At 48.3% G+C, this 22,637-nt stretch overlaps 1 protein-coding gene across 5 annotated transcripts in view; it reads right to left on the bottom strand.

Annotated features, from left to right (window-relative positions):
- Positions 1-8,725: 8,725 nt before the first annotated feature.
- Positions 8,726-22,637, bottom strand: part of ERCC6L2 (ERCC excision repair 6 like 2) — a 55,589-nt gene continuing 41,677 nt past the window's right edge. For all 5 annotated transcript variants that reach the window (XM_081930372.1, XM_081930371.1, XM_081930373.1 and 2 more), the window contains 2 exons: positions 10,736-10,926; positions 8,726-10,035 (listed from right to left, as the gene is read on the bottom strand). In XM_081930372.1, the coding sequence (XP_081786498.1) occupies positions 9,117-10,035; positions 10,736-10,926 (1,110 nt within the window). In that variant the 3' untranslated portion in view covers positions 8,726-9,116. The remainder of the gene's footprint in view (positions 10,036-10,735; positions 10,927-22,637) is intronic.

The raw sequence follows: 22,637 nt of genomic DNA, 5'->3' as shown, positions 1-22,637 counted from the left end.
GCAGCAGAAACCAATATTTGAAGCCATACTTTTTGCACACCACCCTGGAACCTTTAGATAAAGTGTGACCCCCTGGGCTCTCACTTGTGGGGTGCCTCAGGGTTCTGTCCTCTCCCCCATGCTTTTGAACATCTATATGAAGCCGCTGGGAGAGATCATCAGGGGGTTTGGGCTGGATGTTCATCAGTATGCGGATGATACCCAGCTCTACCTCTCTTTTAAATCAGAACCAGTGAAGGCAGTGAAGGTCCTGTGTGTCTGGAGGTGGTTGGAGGATGAATGGTGGCTAACAGATTGAGCTTGAATCCTGACAAGACAGAAGTACTGTTTTTGGTGGATGGGGCAGGCAGGTGTGGAGGATTCCCTGGTCCTGAACAGGGTAACTGTGCCCCTGAAGGACCAGGTGCACAGCCTGGGAGTCATTTTGGACTCACAGCTGTCCATGGAGGCGCAGGTCAATTCTGTATCCAGGGCAGCTGTCTACCAGCTCCATTTGGTACGCAGGCTGAGACCCTATCTGCCCGCAGACTGTTTCACCAGAGTGGTGCATGCTCTAGTTATCTCGCGCTTGGACTACTACAATACGCTCTATGTGGGGCTACCTTTGAAGGTGACCCGGAAACTACAACTAATCCAGAATGCGGCAGCTGGACTGGTGACTGGGAGAGGCCACCAAGACCATATAACACTGGTTCTGGAAAAACTCCCAGTATGTTTCCAAGCACAATTCAAAGTGTATACCTGAAGGAGCATCTCCACCCCCATCGTTCTGCCTGGACACTGAGGTCCAGCTCCGAGGACCTTCTGATGGTTCCCTCACTCTGAGAAGCGAGGTTACAGGGAACCAGGCAGAGGGCCTTCTCGGTAGTGGCGCCTGCCCTGTGGAACGCCCTCCCACCAGATGTCTAAGAAATAAACAACTATCTGACTTTTAGAAGGCAGCCCTGTTTAGGGAAGTTTTTAACGTTTGATGTTTCATCGTGTTTTTAATATTCTGTTGCGAACCGCCCAGAGTGGCTGGAAAAACCCAGGCAGATTGGTGGGGTATGAATAAATTATTATTATTATTATTATTATTATTATTATGGTTAAGAAATGAAATGAAATTGTGAATATTGTTCAAGGAGAAGCGGTGGAATTGGTAAAGAAGTGTCTTCTGCGCTTTATACTTTTACCCAGATATGCCAGTTTATCTCATTAAATGTTCACTTGAATAATCTTTTATAATGTGGATGTGTTTTTGCTTTCAAAAGAAGCTTATTTACATTTATTTTATTTTTTGCGGTAGTGATGGAGTACTCCTCACCCCTCATAGGCACATGATAAACAGCAACCAACATTTGTGTGAAGTGTAGAAAAACAGAACGCTGCCCTAGTATAGCTTGTATCAACTCTCAAAAGCACTTATAAAAGGTAGGATCTTTACCATATGGGGCATGTGCAGAACACATGCTAGATTCTGTGAGAGGTTTTACCCACACTTATATTGGATAGATCATCATAACGTCCTTCTCGTTTCACCACTTGTGCGTTATGTGGCTATCTGAATACAAAAAGTTAGGGGAGAGTCTGCTATCAGACTACATAGTCATTTATTTAGTCCCTTTTTAAAAAACCACAGCTTTTACCCTTAGGGCAAGATACAATCAATATCTGTTGAGGAGAAAACAGAAGCAAGCAATCTTCCCTTCTGGTGGTCCCTGTTATCAGATGTAAGGGCAAACAGGTCGTCCCCACAGTAAATCTTCTCTACCTGAAAGCTGTAATTTATGTGTCTGGTGGTGTGGGTGGGGGCATATTAACATGTTACAGACCATCCTCTGCAACAGAGTAGATTGACTGAAGGGCCTTGGTAATAGCACAGTGGAAGGTTTTGCATGAAACTCTAAGTCAGGCATCCCCAAACTTGGCCCTCCAGATGTTTTGGGACTACAATCCCATCATCCCTGATCATTGTCAGCTAGGGATGATGGGAGTTGTAGTCCAACAACCTCTGGAGGGCCGCATTTGGAGATGCCTGATCTAAGCCATAGATGAGGTCATAGCCACTCTACTCCTCCCCCAGTGGCCCTACACAACCATGTGCTAAGCCATGGCTTGGCTTAGTGCATCATCCAAACCTGGGTTCGTGGATTATCTCACTCCGCACAAACTGCAAGCTGTAACCAAGCTTGTTCTTGGTTTTACAGCTCATGGTTTGTCTGGAGGTGAGAAACCATTAGCCCGGGTTTAGCTGGTGGGAACGTGGAAGAAGCAGGACCAGGGGAGGAGAAGGGCAGTCACAATCTCCTCTCTGGGAACTCCCCTGTTCAGGCATGGCCATGGTTTATATAGAGGAGCAGGAGGCAGAATTAGATTCTCAAAAGTTCTATGCGGCTCAGTGAAAGGAACACACACACAAAAAAGGTTCTCAAAGACCAAAAGAAGGTATGGAGGAAGGACAACACTCAGTGTGAGTGGATTTTTTTATTAGTGTCCTGTATTTTGAGACTGAATCCAAACAACGGGGGTTTTTTTCGGGGGGGGGGTGGCTTCCATGCAGAAACCTTAATCCAATTTATTTTCTTTCTCATCCCTCTTTTATCAGGACGTGGGATACCACAGTGGCATTCAAACTTGCCAAATTTTATGTGTGGAGAGGGAGTTTGCTGGGGAGATGGGAGACCGGTCTTTTGGACATGAGCAAAATTATAGCAACTGCACATGCGATGCTCTTTCAGCTACCTGATGAAAACTTTTATATTTCAGCAAGCTTACATATTTTAAGAGTTTTGCTGATTTTATGTTTTCATTGTTTTTTTAAAAAATGTATACAGTGGTACCTCAGGTTAAGAACTTAATTCATTCTGGAGGTCCGCTCTTAACCTGAAACTGTTCTTAACCTGAGGTACCACTTTAGCTAATGGGGCCTCCCGCTACTGCTGTGCCGCCGCTGCACGATTTCTGTTCTCATCCTGTAGCAAAGTTCTTAACCCGAGGTACTATTTCTGGGTTAGCGGAGTCAGTAACCTGAAGCGTATGTAACCCAAGGTACCACTGTACTTGTTTAGGAGTTTTGTGGGTTTTAGTAGGGCTTTATCAATGATGGAGATGGAGTCGGGTCCCTGTGTCTACCTAACCCAAGAACATAAGAGCCTACTGGATGAGGCCAATGGACCACCTAGTCCAGCATCCTGCTCCCACAGCAGCCAACCAGAAGCCTGGGGATCCTGCAAACTGGACCTGGGCGCAAGAGCACTCTCCCCTCCTGAGGTTTGTAGGAACTGCCATTACTGTGTGGAAGCATGACTGCCACACACCACGGAGGCATGGTATAACCCATCATGTCTAGTAGCCATTTATAGTTGTAAAGGTAAAGGGACCCCTGACCATTAGGTCCAGTCGTGGCCGACTCTGGGGTTGCGGCGCTCATCTTGCTTTACTGGCCGAGGGAGCCGGTGTACAGCTTCCGGGTCATGTGGCCAGCATGACTAAGCCGCTTCTGGCGAACCAGAGCAGCGCACAGAAATGCCGTTTACCTTCCCGCCGGAGCGGTACCTATTTATCTACTTGCACTTTGACGTGCTTTCGAACTGCTAGGTTGGCAGGAGCTGGGACCGAACGGGAGCTCACCCCGTCGCGGGGATTCGAACCGCCGACCTTCTGATCGGCAAGCCCTAGGCTCTGTGGTTTAACCCACAGCGCCACCCGCGTCCCTTATTTATAGTCTTACCCTCCATGAATTTGCCTAATCCCTTTTTAACCTCTTAGGGGTACCATATAAAAACTCCTCCTTGAGAAGCCACTTCCAAAGAGGAAATGACTTGAATCCCACAGAAATCTGGTTATGTGCAGCCAGGGCAAATGCATCTGCTCTGCCACTTTGTATATTGCAGAGAATTTGTTGCATGCCCTCCTTTTTGGCACGTGAACACACGGTGGGGGAGCACAAATATATATCTTAGCATTAAGCTAGAAGAGAAATAGTAGTTTTCTAAAGGCCATTTTAAACATAAGGTAGAACACATGAGACCCCACAGCTAATTCTCCCCTGGCCTCCTCGCTGGCCCAAGTAGGACCAATTCAGCCAGCTAGCCCTGAGGATTATCTAATGCTTGTTTCCCCTAAATTGATTTTTTATTTTTGAATTTTATTGTTATTCATGTTTTTATACTATATTTTATGCTGCTTTTATAATTAAGTGTTTTTAATTTGTTGTTAGCTGCTCTGAGCCCGGTTTTTGAACCGGGAAGGGTGGGGTATAAATAAAAATGTATTATTATTATTATTATTATTATTATTATTATTAACATATCCTGGCTGTACTTGCTTGTGTAATCAGGTAGGTTTTCAGCATATTGCTAGAAGCACAAAACTGTTGTGGCATGAGTATTTTTGAGGTTGTTTGGTGCAAACTACCTTGAACTTCGATATTTAGCAAACTAAAATGCATTATGTCTACTGCAAGGACAGAGTGAAGTTTATAGCATCTTCCCATGACCTAAAGGAGAATCTGCTACAGATGAAATTTAAGTTTATTTCCAACTGGGCAATCCTCCAGACCACAAAACCCACCACAGTTCAGAGACTGCTGTGTTGTTTTCGGGACCCAGTTTTCAGAACAATTTCCTGTTGCATAAAACAGTTTATACAGGCAAGGACACCCACAAGTCCTTTTGTTAATGTAGTGTTAAATCTGAAATTTCAAAACTTTCAGGAGTCACGCAAATCAAAATTGCTTCCCCTCCAGAAACTATGCATCAGAAAAATCCCTCCCATAACCTGGTCCATTAATCCTTAGGCTATGCAACACAGTTTGCAGCAAACAAGAGACTATGCTGCTTTTAGTACTGTACAGGCAACTCCCCATTTTTGCAGGGGTTACGCTCCGAGGCAGCACACGTTTAAGTGAAATCACATATATTTGAAATACCTTTGAAAAAGCCTGCAAACATCATATTCCTCCCCCACACCTTTTTGTGATGTTTTTGGACCACTTCCAGGTTTGGTCTGATGTGTGTACTGTATGTGTAGTTGCACAAAGATTGAACATCCATAAATGTGGGGTTGCCCGTAGAGTAATTTTGTAATCAACAAAGGACTAGTTTCTTACTAAGTGATTGCACTGCACACAGCAATGCCTTTAGAACAAGACATTAGCAGGAGGACTTGAACATATACATTCGTACCTTGGAAGTCAAATGGAATCCATTCGAGAGGTCCATTTGACTTCCAAAATGTTCGAATACCAAATTGCAGCTTCTGATTGGCTGCAGGAAGTTCCTGCAGCCAATCAGAAGCCGTGGAAGCCCCGTTCAGGTTCCAAAAGCACGTTCGCAAACTGGAACGATCACGTCCAGGTTTGCAGCGTTTGGGAGCCAAAACGTCCAAGTTCCAGGGCATTTGGGATCCAAGGTATTTCCATACAATTGAACAAACTGAGGTTGTATTCTACCTGAGAGTCTACGGAAAGGACAGTCGAGGCTTTGCCAACCTAGTGCCTTCCATATGTTCTAGACTGGGGACAGCAAGGTTTATCTTGCCTGGGCTGGCTCGGTCCTGCTGAGATCCGGGGACCAGATAGTGCATGCACGTGGCCTGCGATTTTTGGCGTCTGCACATGCACAGATGCTATTTCTGGCGCTGCGGAAGTGAGTCCCTGCACCGCGCTGGTTTACCGCAGCATGCGAGTGGGCAGCTCAGTTCGGGGGCAGCTCGTGGGCCAGTCAAACAACCTCCGCGGGCCGCTTTTGGCCCATGGGCCTTAGGTTGCTGACTCCTGTTCTAGACTACAGTTCCTTTTGCCTGTAGCCAGCACAGCTTATATCTGAAGAAAATCAGGTTGGCATAGGATGTGACTGATCACCTGTTTGCAAGCTTTCACAAAAAGCTTTTTATACATCACCTTGTCTTCTGTGGCATGGCCTAGGCTATTCTCTTCTGCACTGTCTCCTGACTAGCTGATAGAGGCCCCAGGGAATTTTTTTTAATGGGGAAGCTGGGTGGCCTGGAGTGCAACAGGGTCATAGTTCTTTGGCAATAAACCTAAGATTTTCATTGTCTTAAATAACTTACGTGGGATGTAATGGTAATCTATCCACAGTGTAGGCCATTCATAAAACTGAAAAGTGCCTCTCAGTACAAGAAATTAGCTTTCCTCAACAAATGTTTGTTTTAGCAGAACTCTATAGAGATGTTTTTCATTGAAGGGATTGTCAACAAAGGGTATTAAAAAGTTTTAAAGAAACTTAATTATGAGGTGCTCTACTCCATCTAGTTAAAGCAAACACTACCACATTATGCTTAATTATAGGCTTGCAAGCATTTTAGATTTTTATTTATTGTACTTTCAATTATTTAATTCTAACTCACCGCTATTGAAAGGGTGAATACAAGCTTTAATAAGTAAATATAGTAACACAGAAGATTAAAATCTAAAAGGCTGAGAATAGTTTTGCAGGCAAAACACTGATAATGGAAGAAGCAAATGTGAGCTTCCAAATTTCCAAGGTTCTTCTCTTGATTTTGGAAGAAAAAATCCAAATCTAGCTATTTTTAAAAATTGTTTTTATTAAAGATTTTATTGGGTTGTAAAAGTACATACAGTGTATTTGCTTTCAGTTCATAGAGTCCTTTTTACAGATCAGTTACATTGAATGGGAGCCAGAAATGTAACGACCATGGGTAGGCAACCTAAGGCCCGGGGGTGGCCCAATCACCTTCTCAATCAGCGTGTTTTTACATGAGTAGAAAGTGTCCTTTTATTTAAAATGAATCTCTGGGTTATTTGTGGGGCATAGGAATTCATTCATTATTATTTTTCAAAATACAGTCCGGCCTCCCACAAGGTCTGAGGGACTGGCCCCCAGCTGAAACTGACCTGTCTTACATAGTGCATGGGCAAGGTTACTGTTTCAGCACCACACAGGTAGGTTCTTTAAAGGTAAAGGTAAAGGGACCCCTGACCATTAGGTCCAGTCATGGCTGACTCTGGGTTTGTGCTCTCATCTCGCTTTATTGGCCGAGGGAGCCGGCGTACAGCTTTCCGGGTCATGTGGCCAGGATGACTAAGCCGCTTCTGGCGAACCAGAGCAGCGCACAGAAACGCCGTTTACCTTCCCGCCAGAGTGGTACCTATCTATCTATTTGCACTTTGCCGTGCCATCGAACCACTAGGTTGGCAGGAGCAGGGACCGAGAAACGGGAGCTCACCCCGTCACGGGGGTTCGAACCGCCAACCTTCTGATCGGATTTTATAAATGCTCACAGCTGCACACGTGAGGTATTGTATGTAAAAGGATTTTATTTTCAGACAAAATGCTTGCAATAAATTCATCCAAGCTGAAATTTCATCATTTTATTGGCAAAACCACTTGGCAATTCACTTACCAATTTAATGATGCGAACTTAGCCAATTGTAATTAATTCAAGAAAGTGGCACAGTGAAGTGAAACAGCAAGCAAAGGCTGCTATGCAGTTTTCATTTATTTAAATGAGGCTTGTGCATATGTATGGCCAAACTTCGCCCTCCAGCTGTTAGCTAGGGATGACAGGAGTTGTAGTCCCAAAACAGCTGGAGGGCCAAGTTTGGCCATCACTGCATTACAGTATCTGGCAACCAGTGCCCAGCAATGCCAAATGCAGTTAACGGATATAGCAGAACTGTTTATACTCTCCTGTTATGATGGCCAAGAAGCTGATTAATAATAGAAATTTGTGATTTAAGCTGATTGGAAACAAATCAAACATTATCAACCACCCAGAGATCACATGGACGGAAACACATCCCATTGTGGCAAGTAGTGGCAGGTTGGATCATAAATCACCTTTATAAAATGTACATTTATTTTAAAATTGTACAGTAAGGATGTGTTTTTTTAAGTCCTCAGTTTAAAACACTAGCATTAAAAATTTGTATCCCCCAATAAAATCTGACAGGTTTCTGGTTACCATACTGCTTTTTTCATACACTGATACCTTCAAGTTTTAGTTTCCAGCAGGTGTGAAATGAGACAACAATACATGCCTGCAAGGCTTGTATTGCTAAAGTTACACACCTTGCTGTATAAACGATCCCAGTGGAACTGCCCTATCTTTCAGAATCGTTTCAGATATCACAAAGTAGCAGAGTACAGCTACCTCTTCTTGCTCAATACCCCCTCCAGGCTAAGGTTGTGATGTCTGATGATACATACTACTTGATAGATTCGCAGAAGCCTCTTACGCTATCAGCTCAGCAGCTGCCAAACTAGTTCATCATCAAACAAGCACTTTTCAAGATGTCACAACGTTTGGGACAGAGCAATCCTGATTAATCCCAAAGTGTTTGCAGCGATTGTGGGTGTTTTTAGATATCTGAAAGTGTGCTAGTGTTAATCTAGTAGCTCAGAGGAGTACCAATCAGGTATCTAGTTAAATCCCACACTTTTGCCACAGCTTTGCTGACAGAAAACATGACAAAAATGTTGGAGTGTACAGAGGCCAACAAATTACGATGAAACATAAAAAGAATGTGGCCGTTCAACCCATGGTGTTGCAAGTCCTGTGCACAGAGGGATCGTTGTGTGTGTGTGTGTGTGTGTTTACATGGACACAAGTAACTTGACTAAATGGAAGGGATGATCTAGATGGGAATATGGAAGGCGAGCAGAGTTTTCATGTGTGCAGACAAGCAGGGGAAATGGAACTCTAACGGGACTCTGATATGGGTCTTATGGGGAAGGCTCACGGCTTTGGAACATTTCCCTCCCAAGTTTAACTTTTTAAACCTGAATTAGGAGTCAGAAGCAAGAGCACTCACAAAACAGCCAAACAGGAGGAAAATCTCCACAGGTGCTGTAAGAGCAACACACTCTTTTTCTTAACGCTAATGCAATGTATTTTGTATTTCTTCAGCCTCTTTTCAAGGATATTTTCCTTTCACGATTCTTTCAAAACATAGAGGTTTCCTTCTTTCGAGAGAGAAAAGAAAACAACCTTTCTTTTGAAGGAGTTGTGAAAGGAGGGGGGAAGGAAACCGGCGGAAAGAGCACTTAAGAAGCTTGCGAATTCATTGGGCCAGTTCCAGGGGGGGTAGGAATGATCTTTTTTGTTAACACCTGTGGATGTTTTCCTCTTGTTTTCTTCGAAATTAGACATCACGTGCCAGACAAAGATTTGTCATCTGTGTCAGTTGCATATCTTTTCCATAGAAAATTGTCATTTTTCTTCCAAAGAGACTTCTCGTCATCCTCTTTCTTCTGGGATGAAGTGACTGTAGAAGCTCTTTCGCACAGTTTCTCTATGACTGCCACGTCTGTGAGTTTTTCGAGGCTCTCATCATTCGGTTCATTCAGCATGTCCCAGAAGTCTTTTGGCCGAGTTCGTGCTTTTTCTGCAGGACCGATGAGAGTCTTCCTAGGTGCCTCTGTTGGTCTATTTTCATGGCTCTTGAAGAGGTCGTTTAAAATAGAGATGTCTCCTAGCATGTCTGCGAAAGAGCTTTCCTTGCACATTTGAGCATGTCTGCTTTCTGGTGGAGACAGAAAGGGTTCTCTTGGCGACTCCATCCCCTTCAAGTTTGGCTGTCCTTTTGCAGACAGCCCCTCAATTATTCCTGATTTACTGCTTAATGAGTCAGATGCCATAAAGTCCTTGAATGCCTGGCTGTTTCTCCTACTAACGCTATCTTGGGTAATGACAGTGGGCAATTGTTTATCTTCCACATTATGGCACACAGCAGCCTGTATGAAGGGATGAAATTGAAACTGCTTTGCTTCTGCGTCATGTCTTTTTTGGCCGTAGAGATCTGTTGAAGACTCAGACTTTGATTTTCCACGTTTAGAAATTGCCTTTCTTTTTCTAAACGGGGTTCTGTGCACATCTTCTTCCTCACTTCCTTCTGAAACAGATACAGGAACATCAACTTTTAATAGGTCCTTTAACTCTGGATATTTAGCACTGTAAAATTCTTTCAGCATTTTCTGCCTTTCTTCTGATGTAGTTTTGATAATGTGCTTGGCGAGTTCTTCCACTGAAGCCTTCTGAAAATGAGATGCCATTTCTTCAAACTGTTTCCTACAGCCATAAGTGAAACAAAACATAACTAATTATCCCAATAATGTAAAAAAATAAACAAAAAAAGTGGATGGATATCTTACAACATGAATCAGTAACACTAATTTCCAGGTTTCCAGAAAAAAGAAAATTCAGAATTATTGCCAAGCCATAGTTTATACAACCATGGTTTACAAAAAGCTGATATAACATGGTTTGCAAAAACATGAGCTGAGATTCACCTAATGAGTCCCAGCAGCGGAAGTCCTGTGGGACTTTTCCTCCTCTCCTCCCCCCATTTATTGGCTAGACAATAAAAGTTCTTCTAAAAATTGCAATTCCAACCATTAAAAGGAGGACACAATTCCAGCAACACTAAACTACTGTGGAAAAATTTCAGGATACATCAATATTATGTTTTAGACATGATTACTCTCATAGAAAACTAGAAGAATCAACATGCTCTAACTTCTCAGAAAAGCTGAGCAAACCTGACTGAAGGTATTTGCAACGCACCAGCAGAACAGTTCGTTTTACTGTCTTTCCGCAATATTTTCTGTTGTTTATCCCCCAAAGGTTACACTTAAAATCACAAAGGTTTCAAAACAATACTGCTTTTAAACATAACATTATTCATAATCCCCACTGAAAGCTAAAGATTATATAAAGCAAACTGAGAAAAGACAGTAATGGAGGTCATTTTTGCAAATTGTATTCTTACCTGCGGATTCTTTGGGGTGTTTTTCCAACCAGGAAGGCAATGGCGCCAACTCGGTGAACCTCCTTCTTCTTTTGACAGACAGGATGTCTAATGTAAAGTACTGAAGGCTTGCTGGTTTCATTTACTGAATTATCATCCTTTTTGGTGTTCCTCTTCCTTGAGAAAGCTTCCCACGGACTCTTCCTGCTTTTCTAAACCAAATGTGAAATATAACATGTTAGTCGTTTTTCACCTAACTTTTCTCCTATGCTCCTAGCTGAGGTTTGGTTTAGGTTTTTTTGACAGGGGACAGATGTGGCCTTTTTGAATTGTTGATGTCAAGGTCCCCCAACAGCTGTTTGATATTTCTATTAGGAAATCGGACTGCTATGTTTTAATAAGTGATAACTTGTCCCTGGAGCCCAAACATGTCAAAAAATGTTCTGTGAAAAAACATCACTTTCAACTGTCTCTGTATTCAGTATACAGTTAGGTTGCTGACACCAAAAAAGGGTGCCTTCTAAAATGGGAGAGGGAGAGCTAGTCATTGAGAAACTGGTCATGTACACTTCATTACTATGGCCTCATTTATGCCCCACTTTTCCACAACAGGCTGCATTCAAGCAGTGTACAAAAACTATTATTATTCTTAGTTAGTAGCACATTTATTTAAATATTAATAAGTTGAACATTCATAAAAAAACGCTATGCGCAATTACAGTAAGAATAATTTTTAAAAGTTAATAAATATTGGCTAGTAAAATATAATTCAGATTGCAGAGTAACATCATTTTAGGAGATGTTTCAAATGAGGCAGGACCGATTTCTTGCTATTTTTGCACCCAGGTTTCTCAAAGCAACCTGCACAATGAAAACGGAAATAATGAAGACAACAACAACAGTCATCTAAAATAAAATAAAGAGAAGTATGTAAAATTTAAAATACAATAAAATTAACTGTAACTGTCTGAACACTGCAAACTAAGCAACATCATAGAATTAAAAGAAAAACAAGCAGAATGGTAAGCACTGAAAGCCAGTCTGACGGGAGTAGTCCAGAGTCTGTTGAGGCTTTCCCTGGTGCTTGCTGTTGTTTAGTAATTTAGTCGTGTCCGACTCTTCGTGACCCCCTGGACCAGAGCATGCCAGGCACTTCTGTCTTCCACTGCCTCCCGCAGTTTGGTCAAACTCATGTTAGTAGCTCCTAGAACACTGTCCAACCATCTTGACCTCTGTTGTCCCCTTCTCCTTGTGCCGTCCATCTTTCCCAACATCAGGGTCTTTTCCAGGGAGTCTTCTCTTCTCATGAGGTGGCCAAAGTATTGGAGCCTCAGCTTCAGGATCTATCCTTCCAGTGAGCACTCAGGGCTGATTTCCTTCAGAATGAAGAGGTTTGATCTTCTTGCAGTCCATGGGACTCTCAAGAGTCTCCTCCAGCACCATAATTCAAAAGCATCAATTCTTCGGCAATCAGCCTTCTTTATGGTCCAGCTCTCACTTCCATACATCACTACTGGGAACACCATAGCTTTTACTATATGGACCTTTTGTTGGCAAGGTGATGTCTCTGCTTTTTAAGATGCTGTCTAGGTTTGTCATTGCTTTTCTCTCAAGAAGCAGGCGTCTTTGAATTTCGTGACTGCTGTCACCATCTGCAGTGATCATGGAGCCCAAGAAAGTGAAATCTCTCACTGCCTCCATTTCTTCCCCTTCCATTTGTCCCTGGTGCTTACATATTTCAATAGTAATATAACATAACTCACTGAATAACAATTGCAGTTTCTGAGCAGCCTTCAAAATCTCCCTGCATATCACACATTTCAAAATATTATTTATTAAACTGTGTACCAACATCATCAACAGTTTCAATTTCTCTCTTTTCAGCGCAGTCGATCCAGAAGGTCCACACTATAGGCTGCAACCCACAGTTTCCTTGATGAACAAACACATACCCCAAATTTCACTTAGCTACATCACCACCTAAATTGTCTGCTGTGCCACAGAAAACTTCGCTCTTTGATTCCCTGGTTCTATTTTCACCCATTTTGTGGGATTTTGTGCTGTGTTTTATTTTTGTTTCTTGTTTGACTCACTGTCATGGGCCAAAAAGACCATTGGAAAACCTATGGGCTGTGCATCATCTTTCAGCTTTTTTGACCAAACCTAAGATCTGCACAGATGCTCTGCGCTCAAATCTACTACAGCTGACAGAAATCCTTTTGTTTACATAACCTATGAAAAATACCTATGTAATACAAAATACAAGTGGCACAAAGGGTTCTTAATAACGCTACTTTTGTATTTACAGTACTCCACAGAGCACTTAAACCTGCACTGGGCATAGAAAGGGCACGTCGTTGAACCCCGGGCTGACAGAATGCTTAGTTCCCTCATTTACACCACACTGCAATAACATAAAGAGGGGTTTACCATTAATCCAGGTTTTACTACAAAGCATCCTGTTATTTCTCTGTCAAAACACTGTCAAGAGTGCCAAGTGTCTGTCATCCAATTCAGGGGATTAAGTCTTCTTTTATAGTGCGATACTTGTACCAATTTATAAAAATACAGATATAGTTTCTTAGGGCTGGTCATAGTCTATATTTTGGACTGGATTCACTCCGCAAAGGTTGAATATGACAGCTGGCAGGAAGCTGAGGGGAGAATACATTCTCCCCCTTTTCAGTCACCACATTTCAGTTGCCATAGTGATTAATCCTCCATTCAATGGCTGTCTTTGTATATTCCTTTTCAGTAAAACTTTAAGTAAACTTAAGTTGAAAACAAGCAATTGATGGGGGGGGGGAGGGAGAGCCTCCGTATAAAACCAAGGTACAGTATTTTAAAAAGCAAATTAATTCTATTGCGGAATATTATTTCTTCAAACCTTTGAAGTGTATCCTGTTCCCTTTCATATAATTATTTTTCCTCCTTTTTGCTACCAAGGATGGGTGTGGGTGGCCATTGCTTAAAGAGGACCTCTTACACATAGTGTTCAAACAAGCCAAACAAGGGCCATTCCAGAAACCAGTAATTTCGAATTCTTATTTAGGCTGTTTCACAGAAGCTGTTTTTGCCAATTAACACATAAATTAATTAAGGAATCAAATGAGGAACCCAGACATCCAATTCAAAATAGATTGGAAACAGTAGAAGAGGATGTTTTCCCTGACTCCAGAAGGCTCAAGTTACTTTTATGTTGTTGGAGTTTTTTATTTTTCAAAAAAGCATGCAGGCAACCTTTAAAACAAAATAAATTAAAGGAAATAAACCTGGAACACCCAATATGCGGACCAGTCAGAATGCGATGGCTTTCCCCCCAACATAGCTGTAATGTAAGCAAAGTAGAAATAAAACCTTAAGAAATATTTAGTGGACATTTTAGTTGGCACACTTCAATTAGAAAGGATATATCCAGTTTTATTTAACTCTACCCCATAAGGGTATTCTTCCATTTTGCTCCCATCTATTCAATTTTGAATGGAAACAGCTATTATTAATTATTATTATTATTATTATTATTATTATTATTATTATTATTACCTTGAAATGTTTTCAAATTAGATTTAGCTCCTCAAACAATGATGAAGCATACATACATAACAATATACAGTAGTACCTCAGGTTACATATGCTTCAGGTTATATACACTTCAGGTTACGTACTCCGCTAACCCAGAAATAGTGCTTCAGGTTAAGAACTTTGCTTCAGGATTAGAACAGAAATCGTGTTCCAGTGGCGCGGCGGCAGCAGGAGGCCCCAGTAGCTAAAGTGGTGCTTCAGGTTAAGAACAGTTTCAGATTAAGAACGGACCTCCGGAACGAATTCAGTACTTAACCCAAGGTACCACTGTATTAGTATTTGCAGAAAGAGCAGTAGCAGCACTGAAAGAAACTGAAGCAAGATAATCTGAAATTGATCTGATATCCACCACAGAGGCACCAACTCTATAGGCCTGAGGTGTTTTCAGCTTGGTTGGGATGGGGCTGAGGCACCCACAATCTGAACGGGGCAGAGGGGGTGAAGCACGGCCCCTCTGCCCAGCACCTTTCTCACAATGGAGCAGCCAGGACTGTCCGGAGTGTCCCGGGGGTGTTGCACCACAAGGGTGGGGGCCTTGCAAGGCTGCCTGGAGCAGCGGCAATAGGACAGTTCCCCTCTCTGGGGCGGCTGATAAGGGACAGAGTGAAGTTTATAGCATCTTCCCATGACCTAAAGGAGAATCTACTACAGATGAAATGTAAGTTTATTTTCAACTGGGCAATCCTCCAGACCACAAAACCTACCACAGTTCAGAGATTGCCGTGTTCAGTTTTCAGTGTCCAGTGTTCAGAATAATTCCCCTTTGCGTAAAACAGTTTATACAGGCAAGGACACCCACAAATCCTTTTATTAATGTAGTGTTAAATCTGAAATTTCAAAACTTTCAGGAGTCACACTAATCAAAATTGTCGTCGTCCCCGCCCTGGAACCTATGCATCAGAAAAACCCCTCCCATAACCTGGTCCATTAATCCTTAGGCTATGCAACACAGTTTGCAGCAAACAAGAGACTATGCTGCTTTTAGTACTGTACAGGCAACTCCCCATTTTTGCAGGGGTTACGCTCCAAGGCAGCACACGTTTAAGTGAAATCGCATATACCGTAGATTTTGGCGTATAAGACGACTTTTTAACCCTGGAAAAGAGGTTAAAAAGTCGGGGTCATCTTATACGCCAGGTATGGGCGGTGGGCGGCAGGCTCCGCGCTAGGAGAAAGCCAGGCGGCGGGCTTATAACACAAGCCAAGATTTTTTTCTTTGAAAAACATGAATTGTATGTAAAAGCAGATTGTATATAAAAGCAGACGGCTTAAGCTGCCCACCCACTTCATTCTAACTAACTTCCTCTTAGCCTGTGCCCATTAAGAATAAGTGAATAGCCAGTAGAAAAAAGATAAGAGACCAGAGCAGCCAAGATTTCCTATTTCATGAAACGTTCTTTGAGTTTATTACAGGGGCTGAGCTAGAGGAAAGAAGAGGAAAGCAAAGAGAAAGTGTAGTCTTTTTTAAAATATATATATATATATGAATCATCAGCAATTAAACAGCGCACATGAAAATTAGCCGTACACTGAGGACACAGCAGTCAAAGACTGCAGAAAGATTAATGGCTTTGTCAAAGTATGTGGTAAAGGCAGTAAATGAAATCACTAGGCATTTCACCACCACCACCAACAGCCCTGAGGTTCCATTTCCTGTTCAAACTTTTCCCCAAGTAAGTATCTAATGCACATCAAGAATCTGGCATCTCCATCTCCACAGAAGGGGTGGTGTATGTGGTGCCAATCCATGTCCTGGCAAGGTATGATTCTTAACAACCACTACGTTGTTGTCTCCTGCTTCTATCCCTGCATTTAACACTTTCTGGGACAAGTAAGGTCAACATATATGGCAGCCTCGCAATGTAAGTGGCTTGCAAAGGCACTGTTTGAGAAATGATGCACCGTAGTTTTAAAGGTTTTCTTGCACTGGTGTATTTATGCACTGGTGAAGTAAATGGGCAGGATCATGAATAGAGATAGCAAGATAGGGGAGCAAGATCTGATGGCCCCAATGAGGACTGTGTGCTCAGATAGGAGTGGGTCACAAAGGAAAAACTGGAGTCAGGGTCAGAGATTGGAGGGCCAGCAAATCTTCAAAAAAGATTCTCATTTCTTCTCTTCTGTGAGCTTTTGCAAACCTGCAAGAGTCTTCAGGGATCTGTGTGTGACTATAGAGCTGATAAATCTGTATACTTATACTACTTTGAGCATTAATATTTTTTATAATTTAGAAAAACTACTAACTAACATACATTACTAACAGCAATGAAAGCATATTACGGGCTTATAAATCGTTTGGAGACTATTTTGTAGTGAACAGCTAACAAGTCAAATAAATAAATATCATACAGTATAATTAATCTTATACTGCACATATAAATCTTAAAGATATTATACTGCACACACACACACACACACACACACACTGCACATATAAATCTCTGGGAGGATAGAGGTACAAAATAGTTCTTTAAAAAGCAGATCCACAGCACATACCTAAAGCATTTCAGCAAACACTTTAAAGCGTACGACGTCCCCCAAAGAATGCTGGGAACTGTAATTTCAACCTCACAGAACTACAATTCCAAACATCCTTAAACTACAGGCGTAATGTTTCACTGGGCAAAGCTGTGGGCTTCACATGAGTGATAGATGTGCTTAAAATGCATTGTGTGGATCTGCTCTTAATATTGGCACATGAGGAGGAAATAGATGAATTGCCTCATTGGATGTGTCACTATCAGTCCCACACGCCAGTCCTGTCAGCAAAAACTCTATCCCTGCAAAATGAAACAGATGCAGCTCTCCCCAACGCTGAATCCCTAATCTGGGAAAGCTACAGATTTTCCAGTCATAGCCTTCCCTGAAGTTTTTGAAGATGCAGAAACCATTCCACAGGCAACCCTACACACAGCTTAAGCACACAAAGAATGTGTAAATGGGAAAAGTACGACTGCCAACTTCTTTCTAGATGTGTTTCCATGCCATTGACAGTAGCTGACAAAGAAATTAAGTAGGTCAGATTTTCCTCATCACTCTATCTCTCTGCTAGGAAATGCTTTCTTAATTTCTTCATAAAAGCTACTGCTAAAGGGGCAGATACTTTGGTTCTTTAATCTATATGATATGGCACTTGTGACAGTTAAGACTCTGAAACCAATTTGGGGAGAGTAACGATAGGTTGTATCCAACAAAGTTGTGCCACTAGCACAAGACCTTCCACCTACACAAAACAGAATTCCTCTTCTTGACCAGTGCAGCACCACCAATCTATTACTGGCTTTCTCCAAACCTTCTCCAGCAGATCTGAACAGGGTGCAAGAGGAGAGGAGGGATGGATGTCCCGTTGCGCAGGTGCAAGTCCTTGCACCTAATGGGAAAACTCCATTGGGTACGACCTGATATTTGCATCAACACGTGAACTGCTCGGGGAACAAGAAAAGTTTTACAATGCAGTTTTTGTGAAAGATGGTAGCTGTTTGGCTGGGATTAAAAGCTTCTCTGACTCAAAAGCTGACCTCGGGGATGTCTCAGAAGAAAGGGAACCAAAGGAGAAGAGAATCTAGGGGGCAGGGGAAAGAGTGTTTGAGAGAAAGGACTTCAGACTCCAGGTTAGGGAGTCAAGTAGCATATGACTGCCATGTCAGACACCAAGAGCTCTCCTGTGTCTGTAAAAGCAGCGCAGAAGGAAGACGTTTGTGCGGTGCAGTTTCTACCATCACTGTAATGTTGTGGCCTATAAATCCTAAACCGGAATTAGAAGCCAAGAGACAAAGGAAGATGTGTGCTTAAATATATACAGTGGTACCTCTGGATGCGAATGGGATCCGTTTCGGAGCCCCATTCGCATCCAGAAGTGAACGCAACCCGTGTCCACTCATCGTTATTTGCTGCTTCTGCGCATGCGGTCATTTTGACCGTCTGCTCATGCGTGAGCAGCGAAAGCCGGAAGTAACGCGCTCCGTTACCTGCCGCAGCGTGCAAGCTGAAAATACTTATCCCGAAGCTACTTCAACCCAAGGTATGACTGTACATTATTGAAATTATGCAACACATGTATAGGAGACAGGCTTCTAGGTTTGCATGTATTATCAAACAAAAATAGGGAAATGGTATGTTTTGTTGACAATATTGTTGTTAGCATCCGTCTGCCTCAAGAGACAATGGAGTGTGCCTCTGGGGGTGAAGTCAAACCGCAAACGTACTGCAAACAAAGGTACACAACATATCATCCTTGGGATGTCTGTTAAGTATTTCCCAGTGAAAATATATTTTATCTTTTGTTAAGTACAGTGGTGCCCCGCAAGACGAATGCCTCGCAAGACGAAAAACCCGCAAGACGAAAGGGTTTTTCGGTTTTTGTGACGCTTCGCTAGACGATTTTCCCTATGGGCTTGCATCGCAAGACGAAAGCCCATAGGGAAATCTCGGGGACCTTTTTTTAAATGCTGGCGGTGGGGAGCAAAGCCTTTTCCCCCCCTCCGGACTTCAGAAGAGGTCCAGGAAGGCCGGTGGGGGCGAAAGGCTTTGCTCCCCACCGCCAGCATTTTAAAAGCGGTCCGGGATAGCAGGGAAGCGCTTCCCGCTATCCCGGACGGCTTTTGAAGGCAGGCGGGGGGGGGCAAAGACTTTTGCCCCCCGCCCGCCTTGGGAAGAGGTCCCTCTTCCCAAGGCGGGCGGGGGGCAAAAGTCTTTGCCCCCCCTGCCTGCCTAACCGGGGGCTTTTAAATCGCCCCGGGACTGTCCGGGGCGATTTAAAAGCCCCCGGACGGCTTTTGAAGCCTCCCCCCGCCGCCCGGCTTCGGGGCATCGTCCCGATGCCGGGCGGCGGGGCAGGAACGCCTCTCCCAGCCGCCCGGCTTCGGGGCATCGTTCCGATGCCGGGCGGTGGGGCAGGAACGCCTCCCCCCGCCGCCCGGCATCGGAACATGTCCCGAAGCCGGGCGGCCGGGCGGGAAAGCCTCCCCCCGCCGCCCGGCATCGGAACAATGTCCCGAAGCCGGGCGGCAGGGCGGGAAAGCCTCCCCCCGCCGCCCGGCATCGGAACGATGTCCCGAAGCAGGGCGGCGGGGCGGGAAAGCCTCCCCCCGCCGCCCGGCATCGGAACGATGTCCCGAAGCCGGGCGGCGGGGCGGGAAAGCCTCCCCCCGCCGCCCGGCATCGGAACGATGTCCCGAAGCCCGGTGGCGGGGCGGGAAAGCCTCCCCCCGCCGCCCGGCATCGGAACGATGTCCCGAAGCAGGGCGGCGGGGCGGGAAAGCCTCTCCCAGCCGCCCGGCTTCGGGGCATCATTCCGATGCCGGGCGGTGGGGTAGGAACGCCTCCCCCCGCCGCCCGGCATCGGAACATGTCCCGATGCCGGGCGGCGGGGCAGGAACGCCTCTCCCAGCCGCCCGGCTTCGGGGCATCGTTCCGATGCCGGGCGGTGGGGCAGGAACGCCTCCCCCCGCCGCCCGGCATCGGAATATGTCCCGAAGCCGGGCGGCCGGGCGGGAAAGCCTCCCCCCGCCGCCCGGCATCGGAACGATGTCCCGAAGCAGGGCGGCGGGGCGGGAAAGCCTCTCCCCGCCGCCCGGCATCGGAACGATGTCCCGAAGCCGGGCGGCGGGGCGGGAAAGCCTCCCCCCGCCGCCCGGCATCGGAACGATGTCCTGAAGCCCGGTGGCGGGGCGGGAAAGCCTCCCCCCGCCGCCCGGCATCGGAACGATGTCCCGAAGCAGGGCGGCGGGGCGGGAAAGCCTCTCCCAGCCGCCCGGCTTCGGGGCATCATTCCGATGCCGGGCGGTGGGGTAGGAACGCCTCCCCCCGCCGCCCGGCATCGGAACATGTCCCGAAGCCGGGCGGCCGGGCGGGAAAGCCTCCCCCCGCCGCCCGGCATCGGAACGATGTCCCGAAGCAGGGCGGCGGGGCGGGAAAGCCTCCCCCCGCCGCCCGGCATCGGAACGATGTCCCGAAGCCCGGCGGCGGGGCAGGAAAGCCTCCCCCCGCCGCCCGGCATCGGAACGATGTCCCGAAGCCGGGCGGCCGGGCGGGAAAGCCTCCCCCTGCCGCCCGGCTTCGGGGCAGGAACGCCTCCCCCAGCCGCCCGGCTTCGGGGCATCGTTCCGATGCCGGGCGGCGGGGCAGGAACGCCTCCCACAGCCGCCCGGCTTCGGGGCATCGTTCCGATGCCGGGCGGTGGGGCAGGAACGCCTCCCCCCGCCGCCCGGCATCGGAACATGTCCCGAAGCCGGGCGGCGGGGCGGGAAAGCCTCCCCCCGCCGCCCGGCATCGGAACGATGTCCCGAAGCCGGGCGGCCGGGCGGGAAAGCCTCCCCCCGCCGCCCGGCTTCGGGGCATCGTCCCGATGCCGGGCGGCGGGGCAGGAACGCCTCCCCCAGCCGCCCGGCTTCGGGGCATCGTCCCGATGCCGGGCGGCGGGGCAGGAATGCCTCCCCCCGCTGCCCGGCATTGGAACGATGTCCCGAAGCCGGGCGGCCGGGCGGGAAAGCCTCCCCCGCCGCCCGGCATCGGAACGATGTCCCGAAGCCGGGCGGCCGGGCGGGAAAGCCTCCCCCCGCCGCCCGGCTTCGGGGCATCGTTCCGATGCCGGGCGGTGGGGCAGGAACGCCTCCCCCCGCCGCCCGGCATCGGAACATGTCCCGAAGCCGGGCGGCCGGGCGGGAAAGCCTCCCCCCGCCGCCCGGCATCGGAACGATGTCCCGAAGCAGGGCGGCGGGGCGGGAAAGCCTCCCCCCGCCGCCCGGCATCGGAACGATGTCCCGAAGCCCGGCGGCGGGGCAGGAAAGCCTCCCCCCGCCGCCCGGCATCGGAACGATGTCCCGAAGCCGGGCGGCCGGGCGGGAAAGCCTCCCCCTGCCGCCCGGCTTCGGGGCAGGAACGCCTCCCCCAGCCGCCCGGCTTCGGGGCATCGTTCCGATGCCGGGCGGCGGGGCAGGAACGCCTCCCCCAGCCGCCCGGCTTCGGGGCATCGTTCCGATGCCGGGCGGTGGGGCAGGAACGCCTCCCCCCGCCGCCCGGCATCGGAACATGTCCCGAAGCCGGGCGGCGGGGCGGGAAAGCCTCCCCCCGCCGCCCGGCATCGGAACGATGTCCCGAAGCCGGGCGGCCGGGCGGGAAAGCCTCCCCCCGCCGCCCGGCTTCGGGGCATCGTCCCGATGCCGGGCGGCGGGGCAGGAACGCCTCCCCCAGCCGCCCGGCTTCGGGGCATCGTCCCGATGCCGGGCGGCGGGGCAGGAATGCCTCCCCCCGCTGCCCGGCATTGGAACGATGTCCCGAAGCCGGGCGGCCGGGCGGGAAAGCCTCCCCCGCCGCCCGGCATCGGAACGATGTCCCGAAGCCGGGCGGCCGGGCGGGAAAGCCTCCCCCCGCCGCCCGGCTTCGGGGCATCGTCCCGATGCCGGGCGGCGGGGCAGGAACGCCTCCCCCAGCCGCCCGGCTTCGGGGCATCGTCCCGATGCCGGGCGGCGGGGCAGGAATGCCTCCCCCCGCTGCCCGGCATTGGAACGATGTCCCGAAGCCGGGCGGCCGGGCGGGAAAGCCTCCCCCGCCGCCCGGCATCGGAACGATGTCCCGAAGCCGGGCGGCCGGGCGGGAAAGCCTCCCCCCGCCGCCCGGCTTCGGGGCATCGTCCCGATGCCGGGCGGCGGGGCAGGAACGCCTCCCCCAGCCGCCCGGCTTCGGGGCATCGTCCCGATGCCGGGCGGCGGGGCAGGAATGCCTCCCCCCGCTGCCCGGCATTGGAACGATGTCCCGAAGCCGGGCGGCCGGGCGGGAAAGCCTCCCCCGCCGCCCGGCATCGGAACGATGTCCCGAAGCCGGGCGGCCGGGCGGGAAAGCCTCCCCCCGCCGCCCGGCTTCGGGGCATCGTCCCGATGCCGGGCGGCGGGGCAGGAACGCCTCCCCCAGCCGCCCGGCTTCGGGGCATCGTCCCGATGCCGGGCGGCGGGGCAGGAATGCCTCCCCCCGCTGCCCGGCATTGGAACGATGTCCCGAAGCCGGGCGGCCGGGCGGGAAAGCCTCCCCCGCCGCCCGGCATCGGAACGATGTCCCGAAGCCGGGCGGCCGGGCGGGAAAGCCTCCCCCCGCCGCCCGGCTTCGGGGCATCGTTCCGATGCCGGGCGGTGTGGCAGGAACGCCTCCCCCCGCCGCCCGGCATCGGAACGATGTCCCGAAGCCGGGCGGCCGGGCGGGAAAGCCTCCCCCCGCTGCCCGGCTTCGGGGCATCGTCCCGATGCCGGGCGGCGGGGCAGGAAAGCCTCCCCCCGCCGCCCGGCTTCGGGGCATCGTCCCGATGCCGGGCGGCGGGGCAGGAACGCCTCCCCCAGCCGCCCGGCTTCGG

This window comes from Podarcis melisellensis (assembly GCF_964234715.1).
Source record: "Podarcis melisellensis genome assembly, chromosome: 11".
Classification (NCBI taxonomy): Eukaryota; Metazoa; Chordata; class Lepidosauria; order Squamata; family Lacertidae; genus Podarcis; species Podarcis melisellensis.
This window is presented reverse-complemented; position numbering and strand designations above follow the sequence as displayed.